The sequence below is a fragment of the Streptopelia decaocto genome, assembly GCF_964273445.1.
Source record: "Streptopelia decaocto genome assembly, chromosome: 3".
NCBI classification, from domain to species: Eukaryota; Metazoa; Chordata; class Aves; order Columbiformes; family Columbidae; genus Streptopelia; species Streptopelia decaocto.
This window is the reverse complement of record NC_138656.1, coordinates 103,007,792-103,027,249: the sequence shown is the minus strand read 5'-3', so window position 1 is coordinate 103,027,249 and position 19,458 is coordinate 103,007,792. Positions and strand designations below refer to the sequence as shown.

The 19,458-nt window shown below is 40.6% G+C and overlaps 1 protein-coding gene across 1 annotated transcript; it reads left to right on the top strand.

The window, feature by feature from the left end:
* Positions 1 to 90: 90 nt before the first annotated feature.
* Positions 91 to 2,657, top strand: LOC309438066 (uncharacterized protein; the record flags this gene model as incomplete). Its single annotated transcript, XM_082048973.1, has 3 exons — positions 91 to 216; positions 299 to 771; positions 913 to 2,657. The coding sequence occupies 3 exons, from the start codon at positions 91 to 93 to the stop codon at positions 1,073 to 1,075; spliced, it is 762 nt and encodes a 253-aa protein (XP_081905099.1). The 3' UTR covers positions 1,076 to 2,657.
* Between the last annotated feature and the right edge of the window lie 16,801 nt (positions 2,658 to 19,458).

Below are 19,458 nucleotides of genomic sequence, written 5' to 3'. Positions count from 1 at the left end.
CCTCCCGCCGCCCCGCGCTGACACACCCCCGCGCGCCGGGCGGCCGGGGGAGGGGCCGCTGGCTCTCACCGGATCGCCCCTCCGCCCGGGATGCGGCGGCGCCACAGGGGGCTGTGTCCGCTGGCTGCTGCTGGGCGCGGAGCGGTGCGAGGCGTTCTAAGGCGGGAGGGAGCTGGCAGCGGCGGCTCCCCCGTGCCCCGCTCCTCTCGGGAGGCCGTAGAGCCCCGCGCGGCTCAGGGCGGTGGGCGGCAGGGGGCGCTGGCGCTCCGCGGCGGCGTGACGGCCTCTCGGGCGGGAGCGGGTCCGGGCGGCCGGTGCCATCCTCGCTGTCTTCCCGCCGGACCGCACTCCGCCGCCTCCTCCGGCTCATTGCCGGCGGGTGTGTGGGGCAGCCCTCGCCGGGAGAGAGTGTCTGCCGCAGCGCGGCCGCGGTGATCGGTGGCGCGGGTCCGCCCACGGGCGTCTCCTCTCTCCGCAGCGGGGCTGGGGCCGTGAACCCCTGGAGGAGCGCGCCGGGCGCCTCGGTTCCCTGCCCTCGAGGGCTGCCCTGAACTTGGCTCGGTGGCTTGTCGGCAGCGAACGAGGCCGCAGCACTGGGCCTGGCACGCTGCTGGGGCGGAGGATTCGGCTGCTTGCGGATGCGGACTGTTCCTCGACGGCCCCAGCGTGTGGGGCGGCGGTGCCCGCTGCTCCTCAAGGCCGGGCCTGCCCGGTGGCGGCGAGGCGGGGGGGAACCCTGGCCGCTGCAGAAGTCCGAGGCTCCCGCAGGAGGTGAGCCGAATAGGGGGAGGTTATTGCACCCACCTGGTGGCATTTCCCGCGTGGTGTAGGCAGAGGATAAATGTAGTTTAGTAAGGGGTGATAGCTTACAGAAAGCATCTAATAGTCCCGATTTTTTTGTTTGTTTTCCAGAAAGCATCCAGTTATTCACCAACGTTGTGATTATGGTAGAACGCCTGTAGTGGATCCAGCCATTCCGGATAATACCATGTTTGTTTTCATCACAGAACCTATGAAATCCAAAGCTGATGGTGTACTCATCTGTGGTTATTTTGCATTGCAAAATGTGTGCTGAAAATGAATTCACATACTGTTCTGTGGATCCCTTTGTGTTTTTTTTAGCTACCAATTACAGTTATTAGCAGACAGAAGTTTAATAAAAAGTTAAAAGTTTAATAAGTTTTGTGGTGGTTGCTGGCTGGATGCAGATGTGGCAGTGAGAGCGATGAGGCCTGTCACAGCCTCTGCTCTGTCAGAGCGCATCCTATGAACTGGTGCTAATGGGGCAGCAGTTCCCCTGATACGTCATCCTCTAATTAGCACAGTGGTTCATTTTCCTCAGACCACAGCAAAATTAGTGTGTTCGGATGATGTGACTGTGATATCATAGGACTGCGGAGTGACTAGTGCTGTTAGAGCAACAAAAAAAAAAACAACCCAGAAGTCACTAATCTTTTTTTAGCTTTATTCATACATTAGGGCTACCAGATCTCAGCTGTGCTTCCCCAGGAGTCAGGAGAGAGTTGGAAGGAGTAGGCAAGAGGCAGTTACATAGTGTCATGTCGCTTCCCCTGCCTGACCCCAGCTGGGTGCACAGAGTAGAGCGAAAGGAAAGGGTGTAGCTTAAGAAGGTTCAGTTACTTCATTGCAAAGATGTATTTTTAAAAATACCACTTTGCCTCTCCATGAGTCTCTACGGAAACGATTTTTCCTTTGAAACTTTCTGCCACCTCTTTCTCCTTGTGATTTTACCTGATGGTACAACCTAGCCCCACAATAATGGGGCTCCTTTGGGAGACTGAAGGTAAAATGGAAAATTTGCCTGGCAGGGTTCTCAAGCTGTTGTAAAACATTACAGTTTAGAGAAACCACATGAGAAGAGGGTACAGTACCTTCATGAGTACTTGAGTTCAGGCTGCAACTCTGGTGAGCTGTGGTCTCTGAGGAGGGCTGTTGGCAGGGCAGGGCATGGCATTTCTTCCAGGAGGACTGCAAATTTATCACTTTTCACTCTTGTCTGGGTGAGGACTGCCTCAGATCAGGCACAGTGTAGAGTTGTCTGTGTGGCAAGGGTTTCAGAAAGGGTGAGAGTACATTTCTCATGGTGGCATGGACAGGAGTCTTGGGAGGTATGTAGCTGGCTGGCTGGCTGCCTCCAGGGAAGGTGGCTTTACTGCTGCTGGGATGCTGTTACTAACATGATACCAGGACAGCAAGTTGTCTCAGTTAATCCTATTTCATAGTATTTTTCTGTAAATATCAGTAGCCAAATTACAAAAAAAAAAAAAAGCCCACGTGGGAAATTCTGAGATTTTTACATGTATTTTGAATCCAGGTAGAAATAATGGTGTAGTTTTGCAAAATGAAACACATTTAAATGTTTCAATTTGTTGTCAGTGTTTCAGCTTTTATGGGAGATTTCATTATGCCATAATCACATAAATTTCAAGCTGATGAAATGAAAATTGAATGCTTCCTCACTTTCCTGTGAAATGAATAAAAATGATGAATTTTTGTAAAATACTGTTATGTTGTCTAATCAGTATTTTCCAAGAGCCACGAACTGTTTTGGAAAATTTGCAGTCAATGTAAACCATATAATTGATAAGAAATTTTGGTGACTAGAACTGCATCCACCGGGATGATGGATTCTGATATTTAATGCATTAAGGTTAGGAAAGATAATTTTTAATAAAGCTTTTGTGTAGATTTAAGCCACTGTTGTTACAACAGACATTGTCTGGGATGTTTTGTCTTCATCTGTGCCCCTTTGAAGAAGCATATCATACTATGGGTATCACATAACTTTCATAAATCCCGTTTCTCTATTTACTGTTGTATCTCATTCTCTGAAATTTCTTGGCAGCATTTCAATTTTTCAGCAGTGATATTTTAAATATAAATAACATTACTGTTTCCTCATGGTTGTTAGTATTATGTTCTGATTGTTTTTTTGAAGGGTAGCACTAGGAAGATAATGAAGCTGAAAACAGACTGATAAATAATAGCCACACTCAAGAAAAAAGTTATCTTGAGGATTTTAGAAATCTGATTAAAGCATGCACATGAATAAGTAGATATTACTGTTAAAATGAAATAATTTACTGTTCTAAAAACAGTTCAATAATTGCATGTGTGCGTGCTTGTATATTCCTATTAGAGAACAGCAGTTAGAACTAACAGGCCACTACTCATTCTTTTGAAATTCAAATGCATAATCATCATTATCTAGGTCAATAGAAGGCTGGGCTACCCCAGAAAGTGGGAGAAAACAGGTAAAATGGGATTTACTGGAGAGCTTACTGCCTGGCCCCTTGGATGGAGGTTGGTTTTGCAGGTCTGCATCTACACTGGGCTTCCTGGTGCTCCAGTTTGGGGGAGATGTATTAACCTGGGTACAGTGCAGCATGAATATATAATGCCAATGAAAGCACTGGGGTCTTTGAGTCTAGAAGCTGGCGAGATGCCTCCAGAGGCCCGAAGTGAACCTGCAGAAAGCACTTCACGCAGGAATGTGATTGTCCTCTCAGTGTGGCCCTGTGTGCTGATATCGGCCTCTATTTGTGCTTGAAAAGACAAAGTGATCAATCTTTTCTTTTTTCTTTTTTCTTTTTTTTTTTTTTTTAAGAGTCTGACCTTATGCTGTTCTTGCAAGATTCTGACAACAAAATAAGAACTAAATATGGGCAAAAAAGAGTTTCTTGTTGAAGGAACAGGGTTGTTTTTTTTTTAGAAAAAGCAGAGGATATTCCCTCTCCTTACAGTGTCTGCTCTCTGTGTTAGACTTAAATAAACTGAAAAGCCAAGGTTTTTACTGTGCTAAGTCTGAAGACAAATAGTACTATGAGTGCAGTGTTCTCTTAGTTATTTCATGCCTGTTCCAAATTGTACTGCAGATTTTTTTCTGTAGAGCCCAAAATGACTTTCCATGGGGAATGTGTGAGAAAACTGGAGTTACGCACCTTCTGCAAGGTGTGGGAAGTGGTTTCAATCACAAGCTGTAGATTCAAAGTGGAAGAAGAAAGAATTACAGTGTCATGAGATTTTTGTCCTAATGGGAAACAGATGATGAATTCTGAATGGGAGAGGTCACACCCAAGGTTAGATCACAGACACATTTCCTAGGGATCTTTTCTGGAATAAACATAAGTTCCTTGAGTCTTGCAGTCATGAGGAAAAAATAAGCTGTGGCCATACCTCGTGTCAGCTAATGAAAGGTAAAATAGTGAAAAGGCACATGGCCTGTGCTTTTTAAGATTTGGTGAAACTTCCCTTCCCTAGAGTTTTTATCTTAAGCTGCTAATTCACATAAAAAATTCAACTTCCTTGTAATAGCTAGGAAGATGGCATCCTCTCCTCTCTTTTCAGCTACTGAACACTAGCTGTGGCACGCTCCTGGAGTTGAGATTATGTAAGGCTGTGGTTTCCACAAAGTCTTTGTTTTGAAAATAAAAATATGTAGGTGCCTGTAACTGACACATGTAACAAGGGAATGTCAGAGTGAGGTGTGAAGTGTGCTCATTAACTGAAATAGACTAATCACTTGAGATGATAAACTGGTTTAGCTAAAATCCAGAAAAAAACACAATTTACATCCACTTTGAAACTAAATATAGACGAAGGTATCCAGACATACTTAACCTTGATTTTATGTGCTGAAATCTTTATTTTGCCAAAAGCACGTGTGTCAGCTACAGCTGTGGTGAAGGCAGCGCAGGGGTGGTTTGCTGGCTGGCCAGCACAGTTTAGCATCTTTCCAGGTGGTGTGGCCCTCAGCTGCTGGAGGGGTCCAGCTGGATCCCAGAGAAGCTGTTGGTGGGTGCAGGAGCAGCTACTCCTAGGTCACCTTCTGCCATAGCTGAGAACTTACTCATCGGCCAATGCACGGCCCTACTGGTTACATAAGAGGAATCTGACAAAAGAACTGCCCTTGAACTGCTCTCTGCCTGTAATGTAGAAACATTGTTTATTTGTGAAAACATGATCAACAAAGACATCTTGGGTCAAAGAGATTGTGTGCATTTGTTGTAAACAGAAACAATCCAGGAGTTACAAGCTGAGCATCGAGCAACCTTATTCTTGCAGCGTATGTTGTGTACAGGGTGTGTGGCTGAGTCTGACTCGGGGTGTCTGAGTCTGGCAACCTGAAGGGTGTTGTTGCTCCACCATCCTCCTCCAAGACATTGTTGGACAATAGTGGTGTCTCACTGGGACGGTATGGATGGACCATTTCCTCTCAGCCCCAACATATTAATCTTATACAAGGAGATGTTTTAAGATACCAAGATGTATCAACATTTCTTGTATTATCATCCCCATACCAAAGCGCAACTTATTTAAAAAAAAATCCAAATGTGTTTTTTGGCCATTGTGTATTCTGCAAAACGATTTTATGCTCTAAGAAACAGCATAAAAAATAGCATTGGGATATTCCACGTACATTGCAACCCTCTCAGAATTTTTGTTTGCAAGACAAAATATGTTTTTCTTCCTAGTTGTGAGACTAAAACCCAGCTCTGCAAGTCAGACGGGAACTCTTCCATCCCACAGATCACTGTTGTACTAGCAGTTCTGTTTGGCAGATAATTTCCTCAGCCACTTGTGTGTAACCCTATTGATTTGAACGTCTGCCCCCAGCAACACCTGTGCAAATTCACGGATGGCAGTGGGATTGCGCAGATGCCACGGAGGGCATATTCTGGCATACAGGATATTTATTACTGGTGGTGATGCATGAGATGGAAGGGATCCAGGAGTCAGGCTGAGTTTGTGCAGCTGGCAGTTAGAAATTTACTTGCAAACTGAGCTCATTGGGCAGGAAAATCAGTGTGATAATGAATTCAAAGCCCTCAGTGCCATTTTTACCAAATCACTTTTTAGGGCAGGAGAACAATTTTGAAGAGATGTGTTTCTTATTAAAAGTGTCTGAAAATTGTACTTGAAAAAAAAATGAAGGGAATCCCATAAGATATTATATTGCAGTTATTTGATATCAGAAATTACTGTTACTAAGCTTGCTTAAATTGGATGTTTACTTGTTTCTACTGAAAACTTGAAATATGTAAACTCAATGTGTGAATTTAACATAAAAAAAATTCTGAATTGTAATTAAATATTAAGTAGTTACATGAAATTAAAAAGAAAACAAATTTTTTTAACAGGTTTTATTTTGATTGATATGAAATCTTCCACAAAATACGAAACCTTTCAAAGTGACAGAGTTTATTTATAATACCATACATTTATATTGTTGGCCTATAGACGTTGAAATCCACAGTGTTTTAGCAGGTTTCTTAGGAAAAAGTGTTGTACCTTGAACCAATTATAGACCATCTCTTGTTAAATTGTAGAGCTGGTTTGTTTAATGTGGGTAATTTGATGTTGTAAAGTATTTGTCAGTACTCTAGGGTAGCCTCTTAGGGCACACTGGTTTCACTGTATAATATTTCACACTCATATGTGCACCAGTTAATCTTCTTAGGTGAAGGCTATTTATGACTTCTATAGGATTTGTTACATTATGTACTTAATTTATGCAATATGTTTAATGCTTCTCTTTATCAAGTCTCAAATTATAGTCATAGTTATTTCATGGGATTTCCTTATTATTTTGAGGGAAGGAAAAAGTCTTTTTAGTCCAGCAGGATTCTTAGAATGCGAAAATTTAGCCAGGACATGCCAAAAATGTCTAACAGAATGGTATAGCACTAGACATCCTGCCAATATACCCATTAGAGTTATAAAGCATGTCTACAGTTGAATAGAGGCAGCCACAGAGATTTACCATTCACCTTTTCCTCCCTGCTAAAGAATAGTGGAGGGCTGCAGCTGGCCTCACCCTCACTTACAACCAAATCACATTTGAACCTATAAAATGGACACGGGGTGTTTTCTTTGGCTCCGCTGCCTTGAAGGAGGCAGCAACGTGACCTGCAGGAAAGACACCAGTCTCATGTCCCACGTGCTCACCTGCCTGGGATCTGCTGATCAGCTGCCCTTTGTATGTACCATCATAGAGTGTGTGAAAAGCCACTCTGCAGCCTCTGCCTGAAAGATTTTTAATTTGCAGGACTCACAGAGTGAGTAGGATTCTGCAAAATTCTGCAGGAGTTTTACTAAGAAGGACCTTGCTTTGACTGCCGCCTAGTCCCATGTCATTTCCTAATCACAAAATTAAAGACACCCAAGGGCATGACCATAATGTGACCTGTCCTCTCAGATCAGCCATGGTGACCCACCAGGGAACAACTTGGAGGTTTGCTTTAGCCATGCTTTCGTATCCGTGAGCTGTGAAATCATTGTGGGTGATGTGTGGAGCCCAAGCCGAGGAGCTGGGTGGTGTGTGTGCTGGCTTTGTGCAAGGTCACCTCCTTCCTTGACAGCTGGGAAGCTTTACAGTGCAGGCAAGAGCTACTTGGTGCTTTGACTGTGTTCCCATCCCAGGGATTTCTGCCCACTCTTGGCAAAGCTGGGGTTGCGGGCTTCTTGAGCTGCCCTGGCTTCTCCCTCCAGGCGGAGTTCTCTTGCTGGCAACCCCGAGCCTGGGCTAGCAAAATTCGGGTGAGAGAAATGCAACAGCTGTATGTTGGAAATGGAAATTAAAGCTTCATTGCTCAATGGAGGAGCAAACCACATAATATTCTTATTGGTTGTATATATTTGGGAAAAAAAAAAAAAAAGGTTATATGAAGGTCTTTATAAAGCTCTTTATGTCCTTGTTTTGTTATGTCTATGTAAATCTTTCTATTACTATTGTTTTAAAAAGAAATAAATTTAACAAATATTTCATTGCCTGTTTTTTTTTTGTTTTGTTTTGTTTTGTTTTTCCAAATGGAAAACAAACCAACAAACCCCCTAGTAATAAATAATATCAACAGTCATGAGAAATTGTACAGTAGCTAAACAATGAAGGCACATAGAAATGCTGTTTGTTTTATTCCTACACAAAGCCCTGCTGAATTCACAGAAATGAATTAAATATACTGAGTGTGACTGGGACTCTGGGAAAGCAGGACTTCAGTTGATACTGGTTTTAATTTTACATTTTTATTAATTTGTTGTAAATTTGGATAATAGTCTTAAAAGAAAAGCCACTGTGTAACTCCAAATGTATACGCATATAAAAGTACATTACTAATTCCTGTGAAAATCAACTTGTGTTCCTAAAAGAATATCCAGCAAAATTACTAAATATTCACCAAAAATAAGTAATTGAAAAAAAAAAAATACTGTTCCCTCTGGTAACCTTTGCTTTGTTGCAAAAATGAGAAACATTTCCTTATTCCATCCACTATTTCTTATTTATGAAATGCTGTAGGAGGTTCCAGGTGCATGCAAAACCCTGACCATTTAATGACGATGAACACAACATTAATTTGGAAAAGATTGTTCACCTTAAGCCAAAAGCCCAAATTATCTGTTTTTCTCCCCCTTTCTTCCCTTACATTGCAAACTGTACACTGTTAGTCTTAACACCACCAAGATACTCAATAACATTAGAGGTTTGAAGGTTTCCTGATGCTTTATTACACAATGATGAAAATATCATCGTGCCTCTAACTTCATCAAATCAGGCATTTCATTACAGCATCCTGCAAGTATAGAAAACTGATTGTCTTCTGTCAGCATGGCCCGAATCCAGTTCTTGCATGCAAGACATGGTTACTAATGATCTTTGTGGGTCAGCTGAGACTTGATCTTATTCTCTCAGTTTTGCTGCACTAGGAATTGTTAAGTCAGAACAGCAAACAGAAAGAGTTTATTACAGCTTATTATATAGTTGTTTTTTTTTTTTTTTTTACAAGATGGTCAATCTGTAATAAACCAGAAATTAATAATTAATTGTACTTGCCATTTTCACAGCAGTTTATATCTCACAAGGTGAAGTTTTAGGTAAAGTACTCTTATCTGCAGTTTGTGGAAGGGAGCTGCAGTTTTGGTGTTCTCCCTGCACCATCAGTACCGTTTAGAAAAGGATGGTACAGGAAGCTGGAAACCTCTTCCTGATGTCTGTTTTCTGCTTTACCTGGAAGGGCCTGATCTATCTGTCTGGCTGTGCTTCCAGTTAAGTAGTGTATAGAGGGAACAATTTTTTAAGCACACACTTGCCCCGAATACTGAATGCATGCCCAAAGCCTTAAATCAGGTATAAACTTAGGCCGGTGTATTCCTCACCTTGCAGGGTAGATTCACTGTAAAGAATCATATCTCTAATCAATAAGAATTAGAAGCCCTGTTCGAGCCCTTCCACATACCTTTCTTCTTCACTTCCCAAACTGCAAGAGAAAGAAAGGGGGCATCTGACCAGCTATACACAAATGGAGAGTCCTCTCTGAGCTCTTGGTTTGGCAATTCAGGCATAAAGCAACCAAAGCAGGAAAGGAAGATTTGAGGCAGTGCTAAGATAATTTATCTAAGGCTATACAATGAGCCTGGCAGAACAGGAATAACCCTGAAATCCTCCCTATTACAGTCCTGGGGACTCCTCACCACGCAGTTTTGAGACTGGATGAGTAAATATGCTGAAAAGTCACGTCTGAAAAGACAGCTTGTACAGTGCAATTGCTCCCATTTTGAGCCAGGGTAAAGATCAGAATTGAAGAATTGGAGTCAGCCCAAGGAGTGAGATATATGAAATGGAAGCATGCTGCTTTTTTTTTTTATTATTTTTTTCCTTGTGAACAGTTTTGTCTTGAAACAGATAATTATTTGGGAGAACCATCTACTTTTATTCTCAAGCAGAAAAAGAAATATATTGTCATGTTGTTCCATTTCTGTGTTATTCTGGTAATGTACTTTAGTGACTGTATGCATTTCTGATTATTCAGAATTGCTTCTCAGAGAGATTGAATTTACATTTTATCTAGACACCAGTCTTACCCAGAAAGATCTTTTTCATTTCAGTGCTAGTTTGAAAATCCATTATTTGGTGTTCATTGTATGCAGGTTTTCATTTCCAGCAAGATTCCTGTGGCAGAAGAAATATAGACAAACTCAATGGCTTCAATAAGTATAAGTTTTCTTGTAATATACAAAAAGCCTTTCTGTTTCCTTGAGCACAAGCTTGCAAAATGTGGGCCTACCCCTAGAAAAACAGGGTTTGTTTTTGGAGTGCTGTTTAGCATCCTCACCTCCCACTTGGAATTTGCCTCTCTCCTACCTGGGCCCCTCCTGGCTTTCAGGATGGCTAATATTGGTTCCCCTGAGGAAACAAAGCACTTTTGTATTTACACTGTATTTAAATATAAGATTATTAATCAACTGGAAGTGCTGGTCCTGCAGCTCTTACACAGTGTAATCTCAGTGATGAGAGCTGCTTTGCCAACCCTGATCCTCATCAAGTCCTTCTATTAGTGCTCAAGAGTTAAAGCTGTTTCAAATATGAAATTTTATTCCTGTAAGAAAGTTTAGCATTAGTCAGTTCCACTGGCCATTCAAGAACACCAGTCTCAGTTATACTGTTAAGCCATCTAGTCCAAGTCAGTGAAGTCACTCTTTCACTGTCTCTCTAGGGAGCCCAAAGTATTTGTCTACCACCTGGTGCCTCTGTCTGGTTCAGACTCTGGGTAATACCTGGCACACTGATGCTTTGGTCCAGGTCAGGGGTCTTTTGTTGTTTTCAGAATGCAAATATGTCACTGTGAGTTTTGAAAGAGTGCCTGTGCAAAACTAAAACTGATGGTTGAAATGCTGCTCATGAAGAATATTATGAAAGTTTCTGATTTAGAAATGTTAGCATGAAAGCGTAGTTATTTAAATTTGTATGTAAGTGATATAACTTCTTGTCAACTGTTCCATTTGAAACAGGCCTTTAAATTAAATTAACAAGAAATGTGAATTTTTAAGTTTATTCAGGTTTTCATTATGGAGATTTTCTCATTTGTAACAGTAATTTTTCACTGCTGTTGAAAGTGATGCTTTTCTAGTAACATGATTTTTACAAAACCACATATTTCTGGATTTTACTTTGACAAGAAAATGTCAATCATTCACATTAGACAACAATTTTACTTGGTCACAAATTGTACAACACTTCAACTCATCTTGGAGACCATGCTGGTGTTGCTATTAGGCATTTTAATGGTGAACTAATGAGGAAAGAGAGGTGAATCAGGAGCTGATGCAAAGGGCAAAGAGGGTGAGGAGAAAAGGTGCAACATGGATAAGGGAGAGGAATGCAGAGGTCAGAATGTTCAGAAATAGGAGTTATCATATGCCACTGAAAAACACTGAATTTTTATAACAAGGCACTGAGATGATAAATCACCTTGATAATGTTTACTCTATATAGATTGTTGCTTCTGATCATTGTGCCAAGTTTCCCGTTAGCACCCGCAAGATGACTGATGTAGAGTTCAGGGAATATGAGAAGTGCACAGATAGCTGGGCCATACGCTGTAATTCCCAGGGGAGCACAGTCCTCTCTGCATGTCGGGTTTGGCACTTACAGGCTGGAAACTAGAGGTGGAAAAATCCTGAAGCACAGGAGTAGGGGTGAGCTGCCATAAACTGGTCTCGTCTGACTTCTGCTCTTAATGCAAAAGGTTTCTTAATTGTGATGAGAAAGAAAATAAGTGTTCAAAATGTGTAAAACTCATGGAGGGTCAGAGACATAGTTACTTGCCCCTTTGTAAGGCACAGAGAAAAAGCAACATTTCACAGCATTTCACTGCAATGTTGTCTTCAGGCTTAATCTGGTAGTGAAATGCTTAAGCAAATAGTTGTAAGAAAATGAGTTCTTAGGGCAGCCCCAATGTCATCCACATGTGCAAGATAAGGTTAGCAGTTGCTCTTGTTTTTTAAGTGAAGACATTCTGCTGCTCAAATATTAAGTTAAATTGTGAGCATGGGCCATAAGTACTTATATTTAAACAAAGATAATGTACTATTTTGAAATACATGTCTTCCTAGTAGCTTTTTTTTTTTTCTTCCAAAAAAGGGTCCCATTGATTCTTCCAGTCCTTCTGATTTTCCTGGCTGTGGGCACATGCTGACAAAGAATGAAATCTCTCTCTCTCTCTTCCCAGAAATGCCCCCCCACTTCTCTCTACTCTTGACAATAACAACACAGAAGAGTGCTGCCTTAAAACAAAATTTTCTACAGTGTGTCATGTTGCTGCTGAAATTTAATGATATTCAGGGCTAGGAGAAAAGAGCAGCTGCCCTCCAGGTGGTGTTCCATAAATGCTCCCTAGAACCCAGCAGGAAGCTGTATAAGTTCAATTCAGTGAAGCAAATTCAATCATTTGCCCCTTTGTAAATGGAGCATAAGCAAAAAAAGAAAAGAAATTATTTGAAGGATCCTAACACATGTACACTACATGTACTTAAAAACTCACAAACATTGTTTTTTGCTAGTGTTGCTTATATGTCAGATAAGCTTAACAGGATCTTACCAGCAGCAATTTAACTTTGGAACATTGTAGAATATCCCATAAATATCCAATATTTGTTTCATGCAGAACTCAAAAATCAGTGATGACTGAAATTCTATAAGGTTAAGCAGTTGTCTCCATAATGCCTTTTTCTAAACATTAAACAGCTCTTCCAAGGAGTTAACTTTTTGTGACAAACCTAATTAGTGCAGAGTTATTTGCTTAAGTATGAACACTGTTGTGGATTTTCAGTTCAGGTTATTATTATTTACTTATAGACTCTACTTACAAATTAGAAGTACAGTAGTAAACTTCTGAGCCACAGCTCCTTTTAATACTAATTCTTGTGTTAACGCCTAAGATTCACAATTATCCTTTGCATCCACTGTCACAATTTACAACTGGGTTTATTAATACATTATTCAAAATTGTGTGCAACCATCTTGTTATGATATTCTGCTCAGACTGTTTACTAGATATAAGTGGATGACAATATTTTTACCTTAAAATGTTTTAGCAGGCTTGAACTTCACCTTGTAAACAATATGAAAGTGAATGTTTTTCCTCTAACTTGCTGAACATTTGGCCTGATCTGCTTTTCATCTTAAACAGGTATGAAATATATTAGAAAGTGATAAAAGACAGTCTCTGTCCTCATGCAACTAAATAGTTAAAAAATTAAACAGATTTGATTTGAAAATAGGAATCTGGTAAACGATTAATACATTATCTCTTGTGGCCCTTCAAGGAGGAAAATCACAGTGCTGCAATTTGGTGTACTGGAAACCTTCTGAATTTCACAGTGGATTTTCTGTTAGTAGTGTTTTAGAAAGGCTTTCAAATTCATCAAATATATATATGGAGAGGAAGCAGCTTTATTAACCCAATATCAAATTAATGTTCCACTTTCAAAGAGTGCTTTTAGGAAGGAAGAAGGCCTGGTTTCACATCATGAAAGGACATTCAAGGTCTCAAAACCTGGTTTTGGTATTTTTTTTGAGTGGCACTGCATTAAGATGGCAAAACACAAAATCTGTAGTCCAGTCCTTGAAACTGTGTTTTCTTTATGGACTATTACGCTGTCAAAACTCTACTTTTATAAGGTGCCCAAGTATGAATTTATACAACAGTAAAATTTCTAAAGAAGCCATAAATGTCTGAGGGATAAGTAATGATTGTCATCACAAAAGTATGCATACCAGAGTATGTATTTAACCAATACGCTCACTTTCCTTTACCAAATCGATAGTCATATATTTTCACAGCCCTTTTTTCACGCTGTGCTATTTTGCAATAGGATTAACTCTGCTAGCCAAACAACCAGACACCGAATTCAAACCATCAGAGGGGATGTGCAGACTGCCCCATTGCCTGCTGAGCTCTGGCTTTTGCTCAGGCTCCCCTGCCGTACCCAGCGAGAGCAACCAGTAACCCCAGCAAAGTGGGAGGATGGACTGACTGATTCAAACTGAACTTCCCATTACCACCATCTCAAGCCAAGTGCCTTGGTTGGTAGTTCACGTCCCTCTTCAGCTTGAAATACAATGATGGTACAAGATGGAATGATTCTATGATCCTCTGGCTTATTTGTGTGGGCTGGAGCATGCACGTGTGGAGGAGTCACATAGCCCCATCCTGCACGACGATTGGGAAGATGCAGCAAAGAGATGTCAGTCACAGGGATGCTTTCATCACCTTTTTTGCAGTAACGCTTACCTGGGGTTGTAACAACTTTAGTCCATTTGATGGAGAATTTCAAACCTTACTCTGAATTTCCTTATTTTTTTTCCCCAGTTTATTTCCTGTTCTTGTGTTGAGTACATATGAGCATACACTACTGTTTGTTTGCTTGTTTGTTTGTTTGTTTTGTTTGGATTTTTTGTTGTTTTGGTTTGGGTTTTTTAGGAATTCCCTTTTGCAAAACACACAGAAAACCACCAACTAGTGGGAATGCTGTCCAGCCTTCTGCAGCTTCTGGACCTTAGGGTTTCCCTTACTTCTGATGCTGGGAAAACAGCCTTGTTTCTTAAATGAATATGTCTGAGACCGTCATAGAAATCACAGGTTTTCTAAATTAAATGGAAAATATTTGCCCAATTAGCTGAGAACACAAAGAACAACTGTTTGACCATTAAAGCTGTGAACTGATAACTTTGTCAAAAAATTCATAAGAATTGGACTAAATATTCTTCTCTTACAAATTGTTTTCTTAGAATATGAACAGCATGTAAAAGGAACAGGAATAAATATTTGACAGGCTCTGTACTTCTTTGCATATTAAATTGAGAAGCTGTCATAACCCCACTGAAAAAAAAATGCTGCAGTTCATTATCCAGTCCCCTAAATTTTCCATCTTTATTACATACAAACAAATACACATTTGTAGAGATATCTCCAGTTTGAGACTTCCCTAGTAGGAAGAGGAAAAAGGCAGAACTGCTTCATATAATAAGCAATGTAGTCTGAATACAAAGATGTGAGCTGTGGCTCCGTCTGTGTAGCTGTATTAATTTCTGTGGAACAATTCCTATTTTAAACCATTTTTTTTTTTCAGGAAAATACAATGCTTTGAGTGCTTTGGGTTTTTTTCTGTGTTATCTAGGAAAGCACATGCTTAAAATAAGGATGGACCCTGCAGAGGTATAGGAAACTGTCTCTTGAAAAGCATTTTAAAACTCTGAAAGCTAAGCATGAAAAGTAGAATTGGTCAAGCAATGTTATTTTCTGAACCAAAAATTGGATAAATGTTGGCTTTTGAGGAAGTTGCGATTCAACCAGGAAACATTCCCCTTATCTGCAATTTTTTAGCATTTGCTAACTTTTTTTTGCCTATAAGGCATTCCAGACCGAATTGCATACTGTTCAGACTCTCGAGGATAGTCGACTGTTCATTTTTTTATACTCCTTGACTGCATGACTAAAGCTGCAGTTGGACATTTTTGGGTAAAATGCACAGGTTTGGTGTTTTTGGTGTTTTTTTGTTGTTGTTTGGTTGGTTTTGTGTCATGTTTGTTGCTGTTGTTGTTGTTGTTGTTTTCTGTTTCTGTGTGGGTTTTTTTGTTTTGTTTTTGCTTTTGGTTTGTTTTTTGTTTTGTTTTGGGTTTTTTTGTGATGCAACTTTGCATTGTGTAATATACATAATAGAAAGTACTTAATTTCCTATTTTTTTCCCTTCCCATGAAAATCATTCATTCTTCAACTCCCAGCACCAGGGCAGGATATGGAGACAGTGTGTGAAAAGCAAGGGACTATTTATATCAACACCTCTACAAGCAGCTCTTTAAACCAGTGTGCAGAGCTAACTGCACGTCTCTCTTTGACCTTATGCTCCCTGTGCTGGCTCACTCAGCCTTATCTGCAATCAGAGCACCTGACCCTCCACATCCTGATGTGTCACAGGTATTTCCTTCCACGTGGGATCTGAAGGGTATTTCTAATTCTAGTAGCTAAACCACATTTTTTTCCCTGTTGGATTTCAACAATGAAGTTTTACTGATATAACCCTATTTATTTTTTTTTCTCAAATCAGTCTACTTTTTTTTTTTTTTCCCAATGACTTTGTTGCTATCTGACAGTATAAAAAAGAATTATTAAGCTTATCCTATTTTCTTAGTTCTTACTGCAAATGTTTTCCTGTTTTGCTTACTGCTTATTAAAATGTTGCATGAAGCCAAATATACTTTACACTAAATAGTATTTCTGAATAATTGATGTCTTAAAGACAAGTCACATAAAATAGTCTCAAAATTCCAAGCAAAGAAGTGTCATATTGGTTCTCTGAATTAATCTAGTTCAATATAACTTGTCTGAATTCCTCTGTTGAGTTTAGAAACTAGTCTCATACCTGGCTACGTTTGCTGATATTCCCTTTCTGAAGGTCAGGTCGATCAGACTACAGATCCCACAGTTTTTGCATTCCAGTGTCAAGACAAATCATAAACAGAGGGAAATCTCATTGTGTTTGGAAAGTGAACATTGCAGGAGACCTGTTTGCCTTTTGCACCATTTTGTTACATAGTCCACTGCATCCTGTCCTGCACCTAGCAAATCAAAATGCCATTAAATGACCTTTTAATGGATCAATTTTTCCTATTTTTTAAAAATTGAATGTATGAAGCAGGGTGCAGATAGTAGGCTGAGAGGGTAGTAGTAAGAGAGGATGAAATGCTAGTCCCTGTGAAATTGGTGGCAAAGCTTCAGTTACACAAACAGGAGCTTAAGCAGCAACCAGAGAAGAGAAAACATGAGTATGGTAGCGGCCCTCTCCTGAGATTTCTGCGGATGTGTGCTGCTCTCATGAGATCCTGCTGCAATCCACATAATGACTAAGGGCTTCTTGCTCTGAGATGTGGGCAGATGTTGAATGTCTTGTTCCTCCACCACCTGTCGTAGGTCATGATGGGACTTCTGTGCCACAAGCTGTGGTGACAGGTCTGTCCCCACCACTGTTTGAGCTGCCAAACCTTGGTTTTTGTGAGGTCACCGGAGAGATAACGTGGCCATGACCCTTATGGTAGATGTTCTCACTAATTTAGAAGAACAGGTAAAGATACACAAATCCAGATATTCAAATATGTCCCTTCCTTTTAAAAACGGTGGTTTGGTTTGAATTTTTATACTTTTTCTGTAACACCAAATCTCTAAGTATACACACTCCTGAGCCTTTCGTGTGAGGGGGATAACACCCAGTTACCTGCTGTACAGTTCATCTCTAACATTAATGTAGAAACAAAGTAGACAAACTCATTTATATTGTGACCTACAAAGCAAATCCTAAGGACTTCCAGATGTGTGTGTGTTTGTTTGTTTGTTTTTAATATGACACTGTGACTTAATATGTAAAAAACCCCAAATCTCCAATACTGAATTTTTCTCCTAAAAACATCTGTTAACAATTCAAGAGTCTTCTTTCTGATTTTGAAGAGTTTCTGAAGGCAGTACAACCTATATTTTTGATAGATAGAAAACTATGGATTTATAAACATAAATTTTGTACATGTGTCTAAGTAAGCACTCAATAAAGGCATTTATATCTACATTTAAGATTTTTATAAATGTCAGCTGAGAGGGTTTTTTTTTTTTTTTACATGCAAGTTGTAAATTCCTGAAATTAGGGGTTCATAACATCGAATTGTTTAGAAACCTTTATTTATAGCAGCACTAGCAGATGCTGCAATAATGAACAGTAGCTCTAAGCTGTTCTCATTCTGGTATTCCAATCATTCATACCAATTTTTATTATAAGAACTCTAATGCAATGTAATGTAGTGTCTCTTCCATACAATCGACACACACGTTTTTCACGTGTTTATGTCTTTTCTTGTTAGTAGAGCTCTGTAACTGAAAGCATTTTATCACCTCTGGAGTAAAAGACATTAGGGGTGGGAGGGAAGGGATTTAGGTACACAGCTCATGTTGATAATGAGAGCTTCACTGTTACTAAATGTTTACTAGAGATAAGAACAAAATATATTTGTGGCATGAACTTCAGATAATATTTTACCTGCTCTTTGAGCAGGTAAGCAAAACAAACACTTTGCTCTATCATTTTCAGTAGTGAATTCAGCAATAATTTGCAGAGAGAGAAAGAAAGGAAAAAAAAAAAAGAGCAACCTTGACTCTGCTTATACTGTGCTAAATGGTGCTATTTAGACAGGGGCTAAAGCAGGGGCAGGGTAGAGCCATGCTTCCTCTGGGAATATTTGGAAAAAGACTGCACAAAGTGCCTGTGATGACAGAGATTGCTCCTTTGTGTGTTCTTGACATGCTTTGGGATGGGCGGGGAAGGAGTCTCACTACTCCTTTTTTCTTGCCCATATTCTTTCTGAGTGTGCTTCTTCAGAGCTGCCAGACCCTGACTTCTCTCTCTGCCCAGTTGGGCTCTCGAGCCCTTTCTTTATTCTGTGCATCCATAGCAAACATTCACCACCTTAATACAAGCCCTGTTTAGCCCACTGGTTCTGACACTACCTAAGACAGTCCTTTGACAAATACTGCAATTTCTGGTCACTGTGTGTTTCCAGATAATGTCTTGACAGCTATAAAGCCCCTGTGTCTCAGGTGCCCTCACAGGTGGGTGAATATCAGACATGAGAGCCTTTTTCACATGAAGGCAAAAGGGCTAATTTATCATTGCCCTAATACCATCCAAGCTAGCACAGAGTACTCATAGACCAGACTTGGGGGCACCACAGCTTGCTCTGAAACCAGCTTGCTGTTAGAGCTGTGCACACCCTGACCCAGCAAATCAGGGACCACACTGCTAGGGGTCCATGAATATAGGGAGAGGGAACTGGGGGGAAGAATATGTCTCTTCTTTTGTGCCATGCCAGCATCTGAACTAGAGATAACTGTGATTGGTAAAGTCTAATTTCTAAATTTAATTTAGTCTTCACAGTAGCCCTTCGGAAATATGGTAAAATCACCAGCGAGGAACTTCTCTGCCACTTTAAGTCTCTGGACAGCCTCACCTGTGGGGAAGCTGTTGAGGGTCTTCATCTGCATCCGGCTGAGATAGCTGCCAGGGCCCACACTGGGCAGGCTTGTTTACTCAGGCATTTACCTGATTACTCACATGACAGTGATAAGGAGTGTATTTGTTGGCAAACAGGTGTAACTCATCAATAATGGTAGCAGGAGGTCATTTGATGACATACTTGGACACACTGTGTGTTTGTTTAGTTTAAAAAGTACTCATCTGTCAGGGGATGGGCAGCTGAAGAAGCAGTCTGCATTAATCAGAGGAAGGCCACTTCAGCATGTCCCAAAATCTGATAGATGCTTTTTGATGTTCATAGTGGCCATAACAGTCACCTTCCCAATCACCAGCTAGGTTGGTGTGGTCTGGAAATGGGCTTTGCTTCTCTGTCAGGAGGTTAATGCAGGTGCGGCTCCTTGCCCAGGGCACAGGAAGCGGGGGGGATCCCCAGCTGTAGGCAGTGCCAGCTCTGCCAACCTTTGTTTTCTTGGAGTAATTTTTGTGGGCAGATAGGTTACACTGTGTTTCTCTATAGGGTGTGAAAATAACAGTCATTATGGATGGTGGTGTCCTAGCAGATGTTCCAGAATCATGGCTCTGTAACGG